Here is a 17,413-nt window from a genome sequence, read left to right as displayed (position 1 = left end):
AAAAATAAATGGTAATGAATTGTAAAAATTTGTTATTAGTGAAGTGATATAAAACAACACGGTCGAGCATAGCATTTTATCTATATACGATTGTGTTGACTTGTGTTATAGTTAGAATAAAATCATATACTGTGTTACACAATGTCGCCTGTGTATGTTGCTGAAATGTACCAATATGTATTGATATTTTCTATTAAATGACCATGCTATGAAAAGAAGAATGACCTCTAGGAAAATTAAGAAAACCTTCAGGATAATATAAAGGCTACTTCGGTATCATTACGTAGAGTTTTTCGACATTTTGCATAAAGAACGTTGTGACGAAGATTAATCAGCAAAATGATAATAATTAATCATTCATGAATGCAATGTTCTCTCGGCGAACGACGACAAACTCCTACAAAAACTCGGTATGTCTTCAGCGTTCCGTCATTAATCCCACGCGAAACGACAAAGCAACTGCATCGTCGCGAATGCATCGTCGACACTTCCGTTTTCGTACCGAGAATTCAATAGGTATTCCACCTCGAAAATCCGGCAGTCCGTTTCGCGAGTATTGCCGAGTACCGGAGTAATTTGAATAAACCCTAGTCTCTCTCTCTGTCTCCCGGACGCTCCGTCTGCTCGTCTAATTTTAGCCTGGTGAGAGGTTGGTTGCGCAAGCGAGGGTTGCCGCGAACGGTGTGTAGTCTTTATCAAGCCCGAATACATACGACCAACCCTCGTTTACGGAGTTACTGCTGCTACAGAAATGTGCTGTTGTGGTATCGTACATGCGGGGCATTAAAAATCTCTTACAAATGCAGACAAAAGTTACAGTAAAGTTAGATGAAAAAGCGATACAGTAAAATATGAAAATGATCTTAACATATATTTTTTTAACTAAAAATAGCAATTAAAGTGTGACTTTAGATTTGATAGTAGGAATACATTATAAAATAAACATATCCGATGGCTCATTTCGAGTAATTCTTCTTTATTAAATGCAGAATAACGGTTTATATAATCTATGCAATCTCCGTTGAAATACATAAGAATTAAGATTTAATGAAAGCAATTCATGAATAATTAAAATCTAATTTTATGGATTAAGAATATATTATATTGCTACTCTTTTTTATTACCTGACTGACTTTGTTATCATAGAATAAAATAAAAATTTGACGAGAATTACGGAAGTTTAAAAAAAAGATAGAAGCTCTGTGTGTGTGTGTGTGTGAGAGAGAGAGAGAGAGAGAGAGAGAGAGAGAGAGAGAGAGGATTAATATAAACCTCAAATAAATTTTCCAGAGAAATTCGATTCCATGTAAAAGGATTTGTAGCTGCAGAAAAAGGTGCCATTTTTCCGATACATTTTGCTCATGTTATATACATACATATGTGCATGTTCTGCGCAGAGATGCATACAGGTTTATACAATTAAAACATTTAAAACCGCGACATGCACGCGTGCGCGAGATGTGTACATGAAAAGATTATAAATAGGTATGCCTCGCGATTTATACAACGTATGTAATGACAGCTAGTTATATACAGAAGAGAGTTTATTACGCTAAAACGAGAAAAAGAGAAGAAATTTGTGACGTGTAGGATATTTATAGGGATTGTAATATACGTCATAATTCATATGACAGCTTATTAGCATAAGATGATACTTAAGGGAAGTTTCACAACTGTCCGGAACCGATTTGATTCTCCATGAAATATGTTGTTAAACACGAAAATCTAAGAGACATGTATTTTTTTATACATGCGCTAACTCATGTTTAAGGGATGAAATACCCCTTTGAAAAAAAAATGGTATTTCTATTTCGAGCTAAATACCGTCGGAAGTACAAAAGATAGAAAAAAATTTTTTAAACAAAAGTTGTACGGTTTCAAGAGTACTTCAATGTTGTGAAGAAAAAAATTTTTTTAATTTTTTTGTTTAACAATTGTTAACAAACCCTTGTTAGAAGTCGATATTGTAAAATGAGGAACAAATAGGTATTTAAATAATAGTACAAATATATAAATAAATTACCTATACCTTTGTACGGTTGTTAGTAAATAATATATTATTTTTTTTTTTACAACATTGAACCAAAAATGTATCATGAAAGATTTGTCACAAGTAAAAAAATTTAAGTATTGTACTTCACTCATTTCTTATAACAACAACATAACTTGGGTAACTAGAAGTATTCTATACATCGAAACATTTTTTAGTGCAGCAATATCAAAATATCCAATCCAAACCATCTAATAAAAATTGAAATAATGATAAAAATAACGACTGAATCGTGACCGTTAATGTAAAAATGTAACGACGTTATCGTTACTGTTACAGATAGAAAACGATCGTTATCGAAAAAAAGTAACGTAAAAGGTATCGGCGTTACAAATAACGCGTTACTTTCCAACTCTAGAATTTAATATCATGAGATGTCTATATGATTCTCACCGTATCAGTATTAATATTAATCCTAATATGGTGTCAATTTAAAACTCTTGGTGTTTATATCAACATTATGGTATGGATTTCAAATCTATGATATTAAATCTGTATTATGTTAGTGTTGATATTAATAACAGTGAAATTATATAAACTCCGCATAATGTTAAATTTATACACCGATATTAAATTAACCTATTTTAAATTAAATGAACAAAATTTCTCGATTAAAATTTCTTTCGTTTCGTCTTAGTAGAAAGCGTATAACTTTTAATAAAAAAAGAACCGTTACACGATGTTTCGAGATAAAGCATCATCAAATAGCAATTTCTGGAGACATTCAACTTATATAAACGTTTCATCCCAGAAGTACTGATAAACTAAGTAAAGCTAAACGACGCACTGGGAGGTTAAAAAACGAAAGGGAAGATACCAGCGTAGACATAAAAATTAGAGCAAGTATTCAACGATTGTAAAAAATCTTTTCAAAGCTATTTTACTGGCACATCCAGCTCCAGAAGCAGAATTCACCTATACAATTGATGCAATTCTACGGTGGTCTCTTCAGAACCGAACGGTCACAAAAGGGATGGCTACAGCTCGTATTTCTGAAAAGAAGCTTAGCTGAGTTTAGACTAAATATAGATGTACGACCGAGAACTATTGGCGATTTACTCAGCAGTTAAATAGTAAAGGTACATGATAGAAGGACGATATTTCACAGTTTATATATCGATACGAATCACAAAAACCAACCATATATACTTTCAATCAAAATCCACTTCTTGGCTCTTTTTGACAGATTCGCTATTTAGAGTATATCGATCAGTTCATAATTGACATTTGACATATATTCGAAAGGGATAATATTGTAGTAGATACTCTCTCTCGAACTAAAGCAATCCATGTAATAAATTTTCGAAGAGTTAGTCAAATCTCAAGAGGACGATGCAGAACTAAGACAATCCTGCAGAACGAAAAAGTATTAAAACTTTCTAAGAGATACAAAGATATACTAGACCACCAGGCAGCTCTTAGGCTACCACAAATTCTTTCTATCCAATTCTACTTTTATTTCAAGAAATTGTATAATATTATTTACTGGTTTCTATCAATTCTTGTTATTTTTATTTCAGTTGCATATATTTTAGATTTTTACATTAACTTTACATTTATGAATCTTGTTAGAAAACGATAATGGCAATTATATTTCTAAGAAAATGTTAATGACAACAAATGAGGACTATTATTAAATTCCGCGATTTATTCCTACACTCTAAAAAATATGGATATGGATTTAACATCATGTGGTGTCTACATAATTCTTACCGTGTTAGTGTTGATATGAACATCAACATTTAAAATCTATGATGCATTTCTACGGTGGTCTCTTCAGAACCGAACAACGGTCACAAAAGGGATGGTTAAATCCGTGAGGGTGCTTATATATAGTTTTAAAAGCAGCTTTTTTCAAATTGCTGGAAAAAAACCGGATAAATTTCGGTTTTTTCCGAAAAATTAATTTTTTGGAAAAATTGTTGTTTTTGCTATGTAAAAGACATAATAAGTAACTTTTAAATTCCTTTATAAAATTAATGCGATCTATGAAATTATATAGCATTATTTTTATTAAAATTTTTTAGTTATCCTTCTATTTTTATAGTAAAACCTAATCTAACCTTCCTTTAGTACATGGCAAAGCTTAAGTAGACAGATTTTTAACTTTAGCTTGTCATACTCCGATCTAATGAACTCCTGAAGTGTCTCTTTGTAGTTTATTTTTTTTCAAATATTTTGTTACGAATTCAATTTAAATCCAAATTATTTTCTAGACCTACTATTATCATATAAACTTGATGTTTGGACTCTATATTTTTAATTCTTACATTAATGGTGCAATAGTGTATGTTTTGTATGTTTTATTGAATACATTATGCGACCTCAATCTTTTATACAATTTCAAAATTTCTGTTAACTTATTCCGCTGTGTACCCACACGCAATTATTTTCTTTATGGAAAGAACCGAGAAGCAAACATGGTAGGTTTTACAAGCACGCGTGAATTTTTCCAAAATGAATTTTTCTACCCTTAGGGCAAAAAATCGAAAAAATCCGCGGAAAATTTGGAAAAATTGGGTTTTTTTTCAATCCTTTAAAACTATATGTTTATATCAATACTAACATTGTGAGAATTATATTTAACTTTAAATCCAAACCTATAATTTTTGAGTATACCGTCTTTTATTTTTATTTTTTCTTCAAAGTTTTGAAAAATATTTTTGTAAAATAATTAAGAAAGCAGAACTAACAAAAAGAGTATATACAAAAAGTATATACAAAGTTTAATTGTTCATTTTTTTATAATCCAACGTGTCAGTAGGGTAATTCTGCTATCCCTTGTATATTTACCCAGTATAAGCTAAGTACTATGCATGTAAGCAGGTGGTAACACAAGTTTGCCCTTGTGCTGCTTTTGTTCCTTTGGGAGTTCTCTCTATAAGGTATTTTGTAGATTAGATAGAGAAACAAATTCGGTTACGCGCGATCATATTCACCTGCGCAATATTATTAGTGAATTTACATTTTGCACAAGCAGTAACTTAGCCTGAATTTGGAGTGACCTTTCAGCCTCTTACTATGTTACATGATTAACTTCCGGTTAATCATTTTAATAGTGAAATTTACACGTGATGCTTTGACAGAACTGTAGAACTGCCAATGCAGTAAAAACAACTTTATTTGCTTAAATACTTAAACTATTCATATTTATAATACTGTAAATTCTGATTTATTCTTCGTGATTTTTGGTGTTATATATAAATAAATGATTAAACTGATCAATTAATTTTGTTTCTTTGTTCAATTCTTTTAAATATATAATATATTGCTCATATTTGCTACAACATATAGTTAAAAATTGTGATTTTTTTAGTTGCTTGCAAAACAATAAAAACATAAAGAAAAAACATACTTTATAAGTATACGTACTTTTATTACTCTACAATATTATTAAAGTGATTCTCAAAAATTTGGAATTTTTATGTATCGCACTTTTTACAACAATTTAAACGCACAAATACGTTTAAATAAATAAAATTGTATTCGATTTTCATTATAGAGAAAGATTATAATTGTATCTATATAAACAACCAATTAATATTTCTTTTATGATACAGTTAGTCAAATAACTTGACTCTCATAATTTTCAAATTGATTCAAGTATTCAAATCGATATTTGAGAGCAATCGCAAATATTTAAGCGTACATATGCTAGAATATTTACATCTGCTAATTTTGACAGATAAACCGTCGTTATGTATAGTTAATTACATCATTAGCATTTTGACATTTCTGATGTTACGATGATAGTGTGCCTGATAACGGACGCATCCTATGTTATAAACGATGATGTCGCGGTGCTTCGAGATCGAGTTTCCGATCAATTCGCTGTTCACATTATCCACGAAGCTGACGTATCTTTGACCTCCGAGCCCCGGGTTTCGCGCAAATCGTGTTGAATTTCTCCCGAGAGTACAATGTTCGCACGATATTCGACTCGGTGATGTTTTCTCAGGAAAACGAAGGTTTTGATCACAGAACGACGTAGTCGAAACCGCTGACCGAGCGTCACGTGAAACTCGAGCAAGAATTTCAGAATTGGACACGGAGTACGACATATGTAAACTTAATATTTGTTTCCAAAGAATGATAAATCAGGCTTGCAACTTTATATTATTTTATGATGTAAATTGACGGTTGTACATACATAATATTATATTATATGGAAAGTTTTAGTGAAGTACTTAAAAATGAGCTAGATACAGATCTGAAAATAAATTTGTTAAACCATCAAAATAATTATACAAAAGTTGTTAGAATGACAAAATTATTTTTTGTAGCATTGTTTATTGTGCTTAAACCTATAATTATTTTGATTTTGATTTTTCCAGCGAAATTTTTTTATCTGTATAGTTGTCAAATTGTTAAACAATTCAACAAAATCGTTCTTTCTCTCCGTGTATAATACTATATTATATCGAAATCTATTTTGAGTGTGAAAGAAGCGCAACACATAGTAATTTGTTATTTACTTATGTTCCTAAAGTTTATATCGGCAATATTTTGTGAGTTTTAACTTAAAATAAAAAGAATTTCTTAGAGTTGTCTTTAAATTGCAGCTCTTATTGAAATTTGAAAAACGTACAATGTTACTTATGAATTTGAGAGCAACTCTTCTTAAATTTAAAAAAGAAAAGAGTTTAGCGTTTTTCTTTAACAATATTGATATATGATATTTTCTTATGGAACATATGACACTTTAGAAAATATATTTTAATAAAAATGTAAAACTTGGCAGCATTGACGTAATGTCGATAATGTTAAAATATTGCAACTTTGTAACGAGCTTTGATTTAAATAGAGATTTAACTCTAATTGCAAGTTTTTTTACTTTATGTGCAAACTTATAGAATATCGGCGACGTAAACTTCAGAGGTGTTATATAATGACATATCATCGTATTATGTAATTTAGAAGATAGCTCTTATTTTAATGAAAAATAGACTTGAAGCTCAATTGCGAGAATATTTAAAGTTGAGGAATAAAACATTGTAACACAAATGATAAAGTATATATATTTTAATTTTTGCCATTAATTTCAATTGAATTTAGATTGATTTATCAAAGATTAAAACACCATTATTCCTAGACGTTATTATGTATTTTTTATAATACGTAATGTATTTATGCAGAACAAAATAGCACAGGAAACATTAAAGTTATTTGATAAAATTGTATACTTACATAAGATTCTTGAAAAAAATTTCCTTTTATTATTGACATCAAGATATCTGAATAATTAATTTGAAATTATTCTTATAAAATATTTTTTATCGGTAGAAAAAAAGAGAAACAAGAGGAAGAAAAGGATTTTTAATAGATTTTGAGCTAAATATAAAAATATCCGCCAGGAATGGAATATTCTCACCTAGATTCATATAGAAATGTGTGTGCCATAACTACGTGCTTTCTCGAAATGCATACTAGATGCGCCGCTTTACGTCATCGTACCACTAGCGTTCGTACAAACGAAGATATTTCGGGAATCTAACAGGGGTAGAGTGTAACATCTCTTCTTCGGATATTCCGACGGAATCCTTGTACTGTTCATGCGAATTTGCATTGTTATACATGAAGAATGTACAATGATTGTACAGTTAATATTTCAACTGATAATTTGCGGATTGTTCATTTTCTTTGCGAATGTCAAATAGCTACAACGAGAAATCAATGATTTCCGCTTTGTCGTCTATTTACGATCGCGCTGAATACTTACGAATTTTTTATTAAATTGTTATTTTCATTCGATTTATATATACATTTGATTCTATTATATAGATGATTAACGAGAGACATTCTGACATCGTCATTGTTTTAATACTAATGAAGTATAAAAGATAAATTTAATAATCAAGAAGAAAGGTTTTTCTATTAAAAAAAGTAACATATTGTTATTTAACATTAAAATAAAAAAGTAGATTTGTGTTTGCGGCGAAAGAAATTGCTTCATTAGTTTTGTTGTTTTTGGGATATCATTGATTAGTGAATTTATATATTTGATAGGTTTTAAGATATCACTGAAGATTACTTCAATTTTTTTATATTCATATCATTCTCATTTTATTTCATCTTGGTCTTGCCTTTGCAGACGTTTCGCTTCGTCTTCGTCGAATACGACCAATCGTCGGCGTCTTCTGGTCGGCGTATTGATTTCTTCCAGGTCGTGGTTATAGGCACAATCAGATCACAGACGCAGCATGTAAAACGTCATTACCATGAATAATTATAGCTCATTTTGATGTTGAAGAGGTATTCGACAGTATTGATCAATTTACTCCTCGATTTATTCATTTTGAGTGATATAATTCTATAAATTATTATGAGATGTAAAGTACTTATTAGCGATGTCAGAAAAGTTTAAAGGGTAGTATTTTGACAAATTAAAGAGGAGCACATTTTGCAAAATTTGAAGTTCAAAAAAATTTGGAAATGTGTATATAGTGGGAGTGAGTTATTTTTACTTTTACAACTTTGTGAAAGCATGAAAGAGAAAAGGAAAAACCCTTCTTTGGCTTTCTTTGAACATCATTTTAATATATCATCATATAATTTTAATAATTAGGTGGTTTGTAGACGGTTATCTCTTTAAATAGCACGTAGGTTCTTGGAGAGTAGAAAAATCTGCTCGAGGATCATATAATAATAATCTGAAGCTGAAACAAGCACGCTCTAAAATCGTAACTGTATGATCGAAATTGGAGGGTGGAATTAAATAAATATGTAACAGGAGCGCTTGGGAATATCATGTAAATGGACGGAATTAATATTGACGTTTGTGCGAGGAAGTACGTTAATTGTTCTGAGTGGAATATAAAATCGATAAAAAGAATATTTCTTATTCGAGGGATTGCAAAAGGAGCAGAAACGAATAAAGTGAAACGTGTCTGTGTATATTATTAGAATTAATTCTGGTAAATAATAACAGTATAAATTGTGGATTTTTATGAAATACAATCATAAAAATCCGCTCAATTAATATTCAACATGTTTGGAGAATTGTTATAAAATAATATTGTGTCTATCGGAATTTAAAGAGATGTTATCAAAAATCTGTGTACAATTTTTAAAAATATATAATTAAAATTTATTAAATATTTTATAAAATTTGTAAATAAATTGGTTTATGAAAAAAATGATAAAGAGAGAATGAGGTTGGAGGTTCTCTTACAGTTTGTAAAATTTTGCAGAATGTCACATGTTATTTCAACTGGAAAGATATATGGTTCAATTAGTAGTTGACGTTTTGGAAAATTGCTGCGGCAAAATGTTTTCCGTTTAGATCGAAAAAAATCACGTGTGTTCTCATTAAATCTTTAGAATTTTGTCGCGCGCGCGCGTATTCCACGGGATAGCACACTGCTCCAACAAATGTCTGTTCGAAACTAACTCCGAAAAGGGAAGCAGGCATAATATGGTGGGTTCGCAGTTACGTATGCATTACCTCCGAAAATGGTGACGCACATGGACCGTCCTGAATTTAATATCGGCCAACTGGAAACAAACCCTCCGGAAAAGGTGGAAGGTTGAGTAGTTTATGAGAGTGGAACTTGTAGAATGGAGGAAATAAAACGTTCGACCGTCGCAGTCGTGACGGAATCCTTTCGGATCGATAATCTTAAAGAACTTGTTATATCGAATTAAGATTCGAAATATTGTATAACGATTCATTCAACATTTATGTATCGCGCAAATATTATTAATATTAGCGTAATACTAATAAACACATTTTAAATCAGCAATAATCTCCAGAAAATCGGAAATTGACATTTTGCTGAAAAATACGGAGGGCAACTTATTGACAAAGAAATAAGTTTGAATGACATTTTGATAAATGCATGAGTGCATTTTATAAAATACATTTTATATTTTATAATATTTATTATAAAATTATTTCATCAACATGTTTTCTATGTTTTATTTATTGATTACGTTTTGATGAATTTTTGAAATTTATTATTTTTTTATGAAATATCAAAGTTGTATAGAATTTATACCTTCCTATTTATTATATTTATTCCATCTTAATTCTAGAGAGTTTACTTCTTCAAAAATCTCAGTGTTTTCGTCGAGAATTAGAATAGAATCTATAGTTAACGTGTGTGGTATATTCAAACGTGTCCCTTTTGATTATCTTGATGAATCCGACAATTGATCTAGTTCGTCCAACGGTCAATGTCTGATATGTAGTACGTCGGGTTGTGGCCGACATCGACGTATGTGCAGCGGTCATTCCGTCGATTCCACAGTCACCGTGGTATTTAGACAATGCATGCCCGCAATTCCGCCGCTGTACTTCTGGCAGCGTGTTTATTCTCGATTGCAATTCTGTACCTTGAATGCGGAATGCTGTAAAATATTACGTCGATTAATGTTTGTATCATCGCGTGTCACAAATATTTTACTAATGTCATTATTTTAATTCACACACCAATCGATTTATTACGTACGTTTATGTGCTTTTGTGTAACAATTATCATTAATATTGAATTTGTCACGTTTATTTGTGATAACGATTTACATTGGACATTTAATCAAGTATAAAAAAATAAAATAAAAACCTGAGAATATAAATACATATATATCTATATAAATTTGAATACTTTTGTATGCTAAACCATAAAAATTCCAATCACTAACAATTATACTATCATAACTATTGTATGTTTCAATTAATTTCTCGTAATTGCCGCACAAATAGAGACAAGGCAATGCAATGTTTCACATTATCATTGAACCGAAACCGGAAGTTACGATTCAATACATTTGCGTAATATACAAAATCGTAAATATTTCCAATGTAATGCAGGAGTAAACCCGTTATTTGATTTGACATCCACGTACCGTACTAAATAGCGGTCCCAATGGTCCCTTTTACGCATTTATAGCGATTCATGTTACGATACAACAATCGTATTGTTTTACAAAATTTTATAGCGGCAAGTGATTTTATGCACAGACGTGCGAGAAATACATTAAAGCAAGTAACCCTTTCTGAAGAAAGTACAATCATCTACGGTATTATATCCATTCTCGAAGAAACATTGCGGGGAACGATACCTTTTATGTATGAACGGATATAAAAGCAATCGTTACCTTCTCTTATGGTATTCAGTGACGCTCCAATACTCTAAAAGCCAGCTAAATTTCGCGTACGACAAAGAAATACGCGGCCATAAGTATGCATTGCACGATAAATTTAAGCCCGGTATAAATGAATACAATAATATAAATTAAGCTGTTTGTTGCGTTACATGTTTTATTAGATTGCAAAAATTTCAATTTAAAAGGAGAAAGCTAATAAAAAAGATTCAACGCGATTAGTTTAAAAGAAACTAGTTGATAAATTCGGTGCATCACATTTGCACGATGGAATTATATTAATAATACCATATATATAAGATCGACTCTGGAGTCGTATCTCTATGCAACTAATATCCTTTTACAATTGCCAACTCAATGCGAATGTAGAGAAGATTCAAGAATCTGCAATTTTTTCCGACCGATCTGCTACGTTGAAAGCTACGTGCTGATCTGCTCTTTCACGAAGCAAAGAATTGCATAGTCAAAATGCTGCTGTGATTCGTAAAATCGCAAAGTATGACAGGTCATGATGCTGTGTTGAGTTATTTATGAGGCAACACAGCGGTTACTGATTTATGAACGCCAATCACAGGTTAAGTATCGTGTCGGAAATGCGTACGTATTTTGTACCACGGTATTTACGCCGCGCGAGGATTACGCAGCAGGAGTGAGAAAAAATAGAAGAAGCGGAAGTAATTCGCACGAACTACTCTGTTATATGCCTTATTGTGTTATGACTTTATTTTTTAGAGTTAATATTAATGAAATTATTGTCAGTTGATTCAATTTATTAATGTGATAAGTAATAACAGTCATGTCTCATAACACTGTGAAACATGTGCCTCATATTGTAAAACTTGTAATATATGCAAAAGATTAAAATTATTTTTATTTCTATATATATATTTATCGTTTTTATTCCTTAATAAACTTTGTAAATACATTTTATAATTATAAAATGATACAGTAGTTTAAAAGTTATTTCGAACGGGGAATAAATATAGAGATTAAATTATACCATTATTTATAAAATGATATCTAAAATATCTTTGATATATTTCGCGCAATTTAATAATTTTACTAACGCAAATGCTTGCAACGTGTTATACTTCATGCGTTTGCTATCTGATATGAATTTGTACGATTTTTTTGCTTCTGCCATTATAATTTAACATGGCTGCAGTGCTGAGTGTGGATTCTTAAAATCAAATTATGTAGAAAAATGGATGTAGATTAAAAGTAAAATGGATGAAGATTAAAAGTAAAATAACACGCAGAAAGATGTGTGCACGTTGCTCGAAAATCTGAATCTCGAGATTTATATTTCACGTTAATTGTTCGTCCATCAGTAACAGGGATTGGTAAAAATGTCGAAGAATCGATCGGCACATCGCACTGGCGCATCCGACCCATCCATCTTTCTGTGATACCGTCATTAGCGGCGCTCCCTTTCGCGTGATATCCGCGCATACAATGCGATATGTGCAGGAGCGTACTACAACATCTTACTTGGGAAAATAACAGGGGAGATGACGTCTTTTATTGGACAGTTCTCGCTCCTATGAAAGCTTCTCGTTTTATCCCTATGCTTGGTTACCCCCCGAAAACGCGGCAAGACGTGATAAAGACTAGTCTAATCTGGTCTTTATGTAGACAGCAGGAAAGATCTTTGCCAATGGAATACAGACCGGCCTTGGATAAATAACTCTTACAGAATATATTGGACGGGGAGCAACAGAAGCTATTTAAATCCTTGAATTTCTTGAGTTTACAGAAATCATATAGCGAGGAAGAATTCATTTTACATATTCTACACATTTATTGGTATGGTTATTTTATAATTTGCGCATAACATTTGATTTCAAAATGAAATTAAGAACTTGTCATATACTATTTAAGGCTAATTATCTACAGAGTGTCCCGAATTTAAATGTCAAAACTTCGGGAGTGTGTAAGGGATCGATAAACTAAGAAAAATGTTTTCTAGAGATATGCTCGTTTTTGCTTCGTTTTGGAGAAAATCGCAATTGTAAATGGTTACTTTTTAATATTATTTAGAAAAATATCCTGGATATAAAAAAAATTCTATCTTTGTTGTTTATAGTTTTTCAATTTTTTAAACTATTTTGGGAAACAATGTATTTTTCTTGATTAACGTCAAAGAATTTTGATATGTTTTTCTTAATTTCTGTAATTTCTATTTTGTAAATCAATTCTTATTAGTTTATAGAACATTTTATTTTGGATTTTTTTTTACGAAAAAAGATATAAATAATTAAAGTAGTTTAGATTTTTTTATTGAAAGATGTTGAGTAGAAAAGATATCGTATTATTATATGAATTGTATCCTATAAACTTTGTCCATCTGTGACTTATCGTTATATTTAGCCAATTTCTATGGTTAAAAATTGACGACAATTTGCATACAATAGATCGCACTATTTTATACAGTGGACTCAATTAATTCTCGTACGTTGGAAAAATAACAAATAAATAATGAACTCTATTTTACAAATCTGACACGATATTTCTATCAGCACAATATTATGTTATAAATTTGTTTAACCCACTTCATGTTTTGAGAATGGAGGACAACAGAAAAAGTAGAATAACTTTTTCATGACTGGGGATCGTTTTATTTCTGTATTTTTTTTCTTATATATTTTTCTTCATAGAAACCAAAAATTGTCATAATAATGATATTAGACAATGGAAAATGTTGTTGATTTAACTCTGAATTAGTTTTAAATGATTGAATCATAAATAACAGCGACTTTATAACAATGTGAATAAGGGTTTTATTAACTTTATTTCACAATGTACTAATTTTTTTTAGCGTTATTATTATGATAATTTTCGGATTCCATGAAGAAAAATACATTTAAAAAATGTAGAAATAAAATGATCCTTAAATAGTCGCGATGAAAGAAAAATTGTACTTTCTTTTTACATGTTTTTCGAGCTATTTAAACGCATAATTTTATTAGATATTGTACATCGTATTCATCAGATATTGATATATCATATTTTTGTATTAGCTGAAGTAGACTTAGAATTAATCAAGTCAAAATATTCCGCTTTAATGGCATAATTTAGATATACACATACATTTACTATACATTTCATTGTTTCTCATTCTGTTGGCCTTAGTCTTCCTCATTTTTAAATAGTTTAAATTTGAATAATACGTATTGTGAAATTGTTCGAGTAAATTTTGCGGCACAGATCATAAACGATAATCCCGCGTTGCTTCTTGTATAAATTACGAAACTCTTCCAAGGGATTAGAATACATTGGTTTAAACGATGAAGGCTTTACGAGGACAAATTGCGTATCTCTGAAAGATCTATGTTGAAATACGGACAGTCTCTTGCGAGTAATCCTGTAGTTTTCCAAGATCGAGTTCGCTCAAATGCGAGCCATTTGTAGCTTTGAAAGTCATGCATGACTCCTTAGAGAATTCTTTGAAAAGCTGATAAAGCATCTATGTGATACTTTCTTTTGGTAACTATAGTACACAACACTTTATGTCGACATGATAGCCCATAAAAGTTGCTTGCATTTTTGTTTTTTTGTTGTTGTTACATTAATGCTATTCAGTTCGCTATTTGTTATTAAAGCATATAGAATTTTTGGTTATTTAATCAATATTCCATCTTCTTTTGTGTCGTCAATGTATATTAATATACCAGGGCATCAGTATTACGCTTTTTATCTCTCATCAGTTTTGTGCATAAATTTTATATATAAAATATATGAGTGTATCCTGTCAACGCTATTATAAGATCGTTTTGCTAATCTAGCGAAACGATCTTATAATGATTACACAGTATATAGTAGCGTAGAATCTACTAATTATGCAAACGGTAAGGGAACAGTTATCGCGGCCGCGATCGTCATTTATCGCATGGCAAAAGCTTTTGCCAGTTCACACGGACCTTGTCGAGTTGTTCGAGCGCATTTATCGCAAAAGAGATCGAGGCTCCATTCTGTTCACGAGCAATATCCCTTCGTGCAGCATCCAAGAACGCGACATTCACTCAAGAGACATTGAGATCATTCGATAACCTCTCGTTTCCGAATTCTCGCGGGATTTCTTCAAGATATCCCGTTTTTTATGTTGATCACAAAATTCCACATACATATTTACGCATATATTTTTTCGTATCTATATTCAAACTTTTTTAATAATTTCAATTTTATAATAAAACAATAATAACAGGTCGCGTGAAATAAAAATATAAAATAAAAATATAAAGAATGAAGTAATAAAAGGGAAAATAGGAATCGCGAGAGCGAAAAATATTGAAATACAAGTTTTCAGAAATTTAGAGCAGAATAGGTTATACTCTTTTTTCGTATAAAGTTGCATTTTATCTTTATATGCACATTTTCTTTCCACAAACAATGCAAATTATTTTTCCAAGCATTGTCTTAACACCATTCGATAAACAATATGTGAAAAATTAAATTAAAGAAAGATCCTATCGAAAACTATAGAAATATGTTTGTTTGAACATAAATTATATGGCTAACACTAAATATTCCTGAAATATTTGTAAAATGTTCCAAATATCTCAAAATAACATTCATAGAGTATTCCGGAATATCCTGAAATATATTTATGGAATGTAACAGTACATTCAAATAATCGTTAAAAATTCTATTCATACATCGTTACATATTCGGAGAATGTTCCATATATATTTGGTAACATTAAAGTTTTTCTAAAAATTCTAGATCCAGAGAACATATTAAATTAATTTTTAAATGAAATTTTATTATCAAACATACATTTTTTTTATTTTTACTTTGGAGCTCAATTCACAGGCAAAATGCTGCGCTCTTCATATTCTTTTTCAGGTGATTTTTATTTACGAGTTAATGTATCTCTGCAGCGGCTCTCTGTTAACGTACTGCGTGTGAGTGATCGAGTGATTTTCGTGATGTATACAAGAAATGTTCATATAATATTCTGAAAGTTTAATTAATATTTTAAAATTTTGTGAACATTTTTTGTGAATATATTTTGAATATACGGGCACATTAAAAATACAAATTGAACTTTTCATGAATGATTAGCTGGGGAAATTTTGATAGAAGACTAATTATTATTTACGATAAATCAATAGATTTACTTAATAGGTGAATGTTGATTATTATTATTTCTTTCAGTATATGAGTTAAGCTTATTCATGTGATAATGTATGAGCAGTAATTAGAACATTAGCCATTGTAATTAATGCCACCTCAAATTAATGCAAAATATATGTATACGATGTAATTCAAGCGGAAGTTCGTAGAACCGCGGACGAAATGCAAGTGTGAAATAGTTCAACAGAGTAACAACAGAAAGGGCACGCTGCTTCCTCATTTCAGTTTAATTTGGATTAACCAGCAACTTCGTACATAGATTAAGCAATACACGGTCGACCAAACTTGGGTCAGTGACGACAACGCGTTGAGAAATGCAGCTTTACTGCGTCCTGTCTCGGCGTGAAAGCGGCATTGTAGATTAATTAATTAGTTAGCTGTAGCGGGAAATTATTATTTGTTAGAAATTAAAATTTAATGAAAAATACGTCAACGAAGTTTTATATTAAAGGGAATTTTTATTACATCGCCAGGAAAATGCGAAATGTGATTGTGCTGAAAGCCTGCTAATATATTCGTGATGCAATGTAGTGCTTTACATGCAATTAGGCGATTAATCATTTTGCTTTTACGATAAGCAATTTTCAAAGATAAAATAATTTATAATTAATTGTATAATAATTCTAATATAGTTAGTCAAAATCATGCGATAAACTTATAGACGTGTTTCCATTATAACACACTCGAGAGCATATTGATTTCTCCCATTGTAGATAAATGTGATATTGACGAAATAATAATGCTCCTTTATCATTTTTTCAGCATGTCAAATATTTTAACGAAAGTGTTTTCTATATCTCATCTTGCATGGCCCAAATAAAGCTTTCCAGTAATATAATGTGTTCTAATTAATATGTCCCACTTGAGAATTGATAGTATCTTCAGCTTCGCAACTCCTTGCCTTTTTTCGTAAGATGAATGGAACCAGAAGAATTCTATACGTCATAGTTTTTCTTATTATGTTCTATCCAATCCAATTATTTTTTTTGTTATTCTTGGTTGCTCTACTCATTGTCAACGGCATATGGATTTTTTAGCACCTACATCAAAAACTTTAAATACTTCTTCTTTTCAATCCTCACATACACAAATACACAGACAAACATATTTTATCTTTTCCATTCT

General features: G+C 30.7%; 1 protein-coding gene across 8 annotated transcripts in view; it reads left to right on the top strand.

The window, feature by feature from the left end:
• Shal (potassium voltage-gated channel protein Shal) overlaps nt 1–17,413 on the top strand; it is a 115,842-nt gene that overhangs the window by 49,914 nt on the left and 48,515 nt on the right. The window contains exon 4 of one of the 8 annotated variants that reach the window (XM_018447381.1): nt 5,804–5,851. The exons of 6 other annotated variants lie outside the window; for them this stretch is intronic. In XM_018447381.1, the coding sequence (XP_018302883.1) occupies nt 5,804–5,812 (9 nt within the window). In that variant the 3' untranslated portion in view covers nt 5,813–5,851. Of the gene's footprint in view, nt 1–2,801; nt 2,841–5,803; nt 5,852–17,413 lie in introns of those variants that run through there. One more of the 8 variants, XM_018447382.1, reaches the window with a different exon arrangement.

Source organism: Mycetomoellerius zeteki, unplaced genomic scaffold (genome assembly GCF_001594055.1).
Source record: "Mycetomoellerius zeteki isolate Tzet28-1 unplaced genomic scaffold, Tzet1.0 scaffold20, whole genome shotgun sequence".
NCBI lineage: Eukaryota > Metazoa > Arthropoda > Insecta > Hymenoptera > Formicidae > Mycetomoellerius > Mycetomoellerius zeteki.
This window is presented reverse-complemented; position numbering and strand designations above follow the sequence as displayed.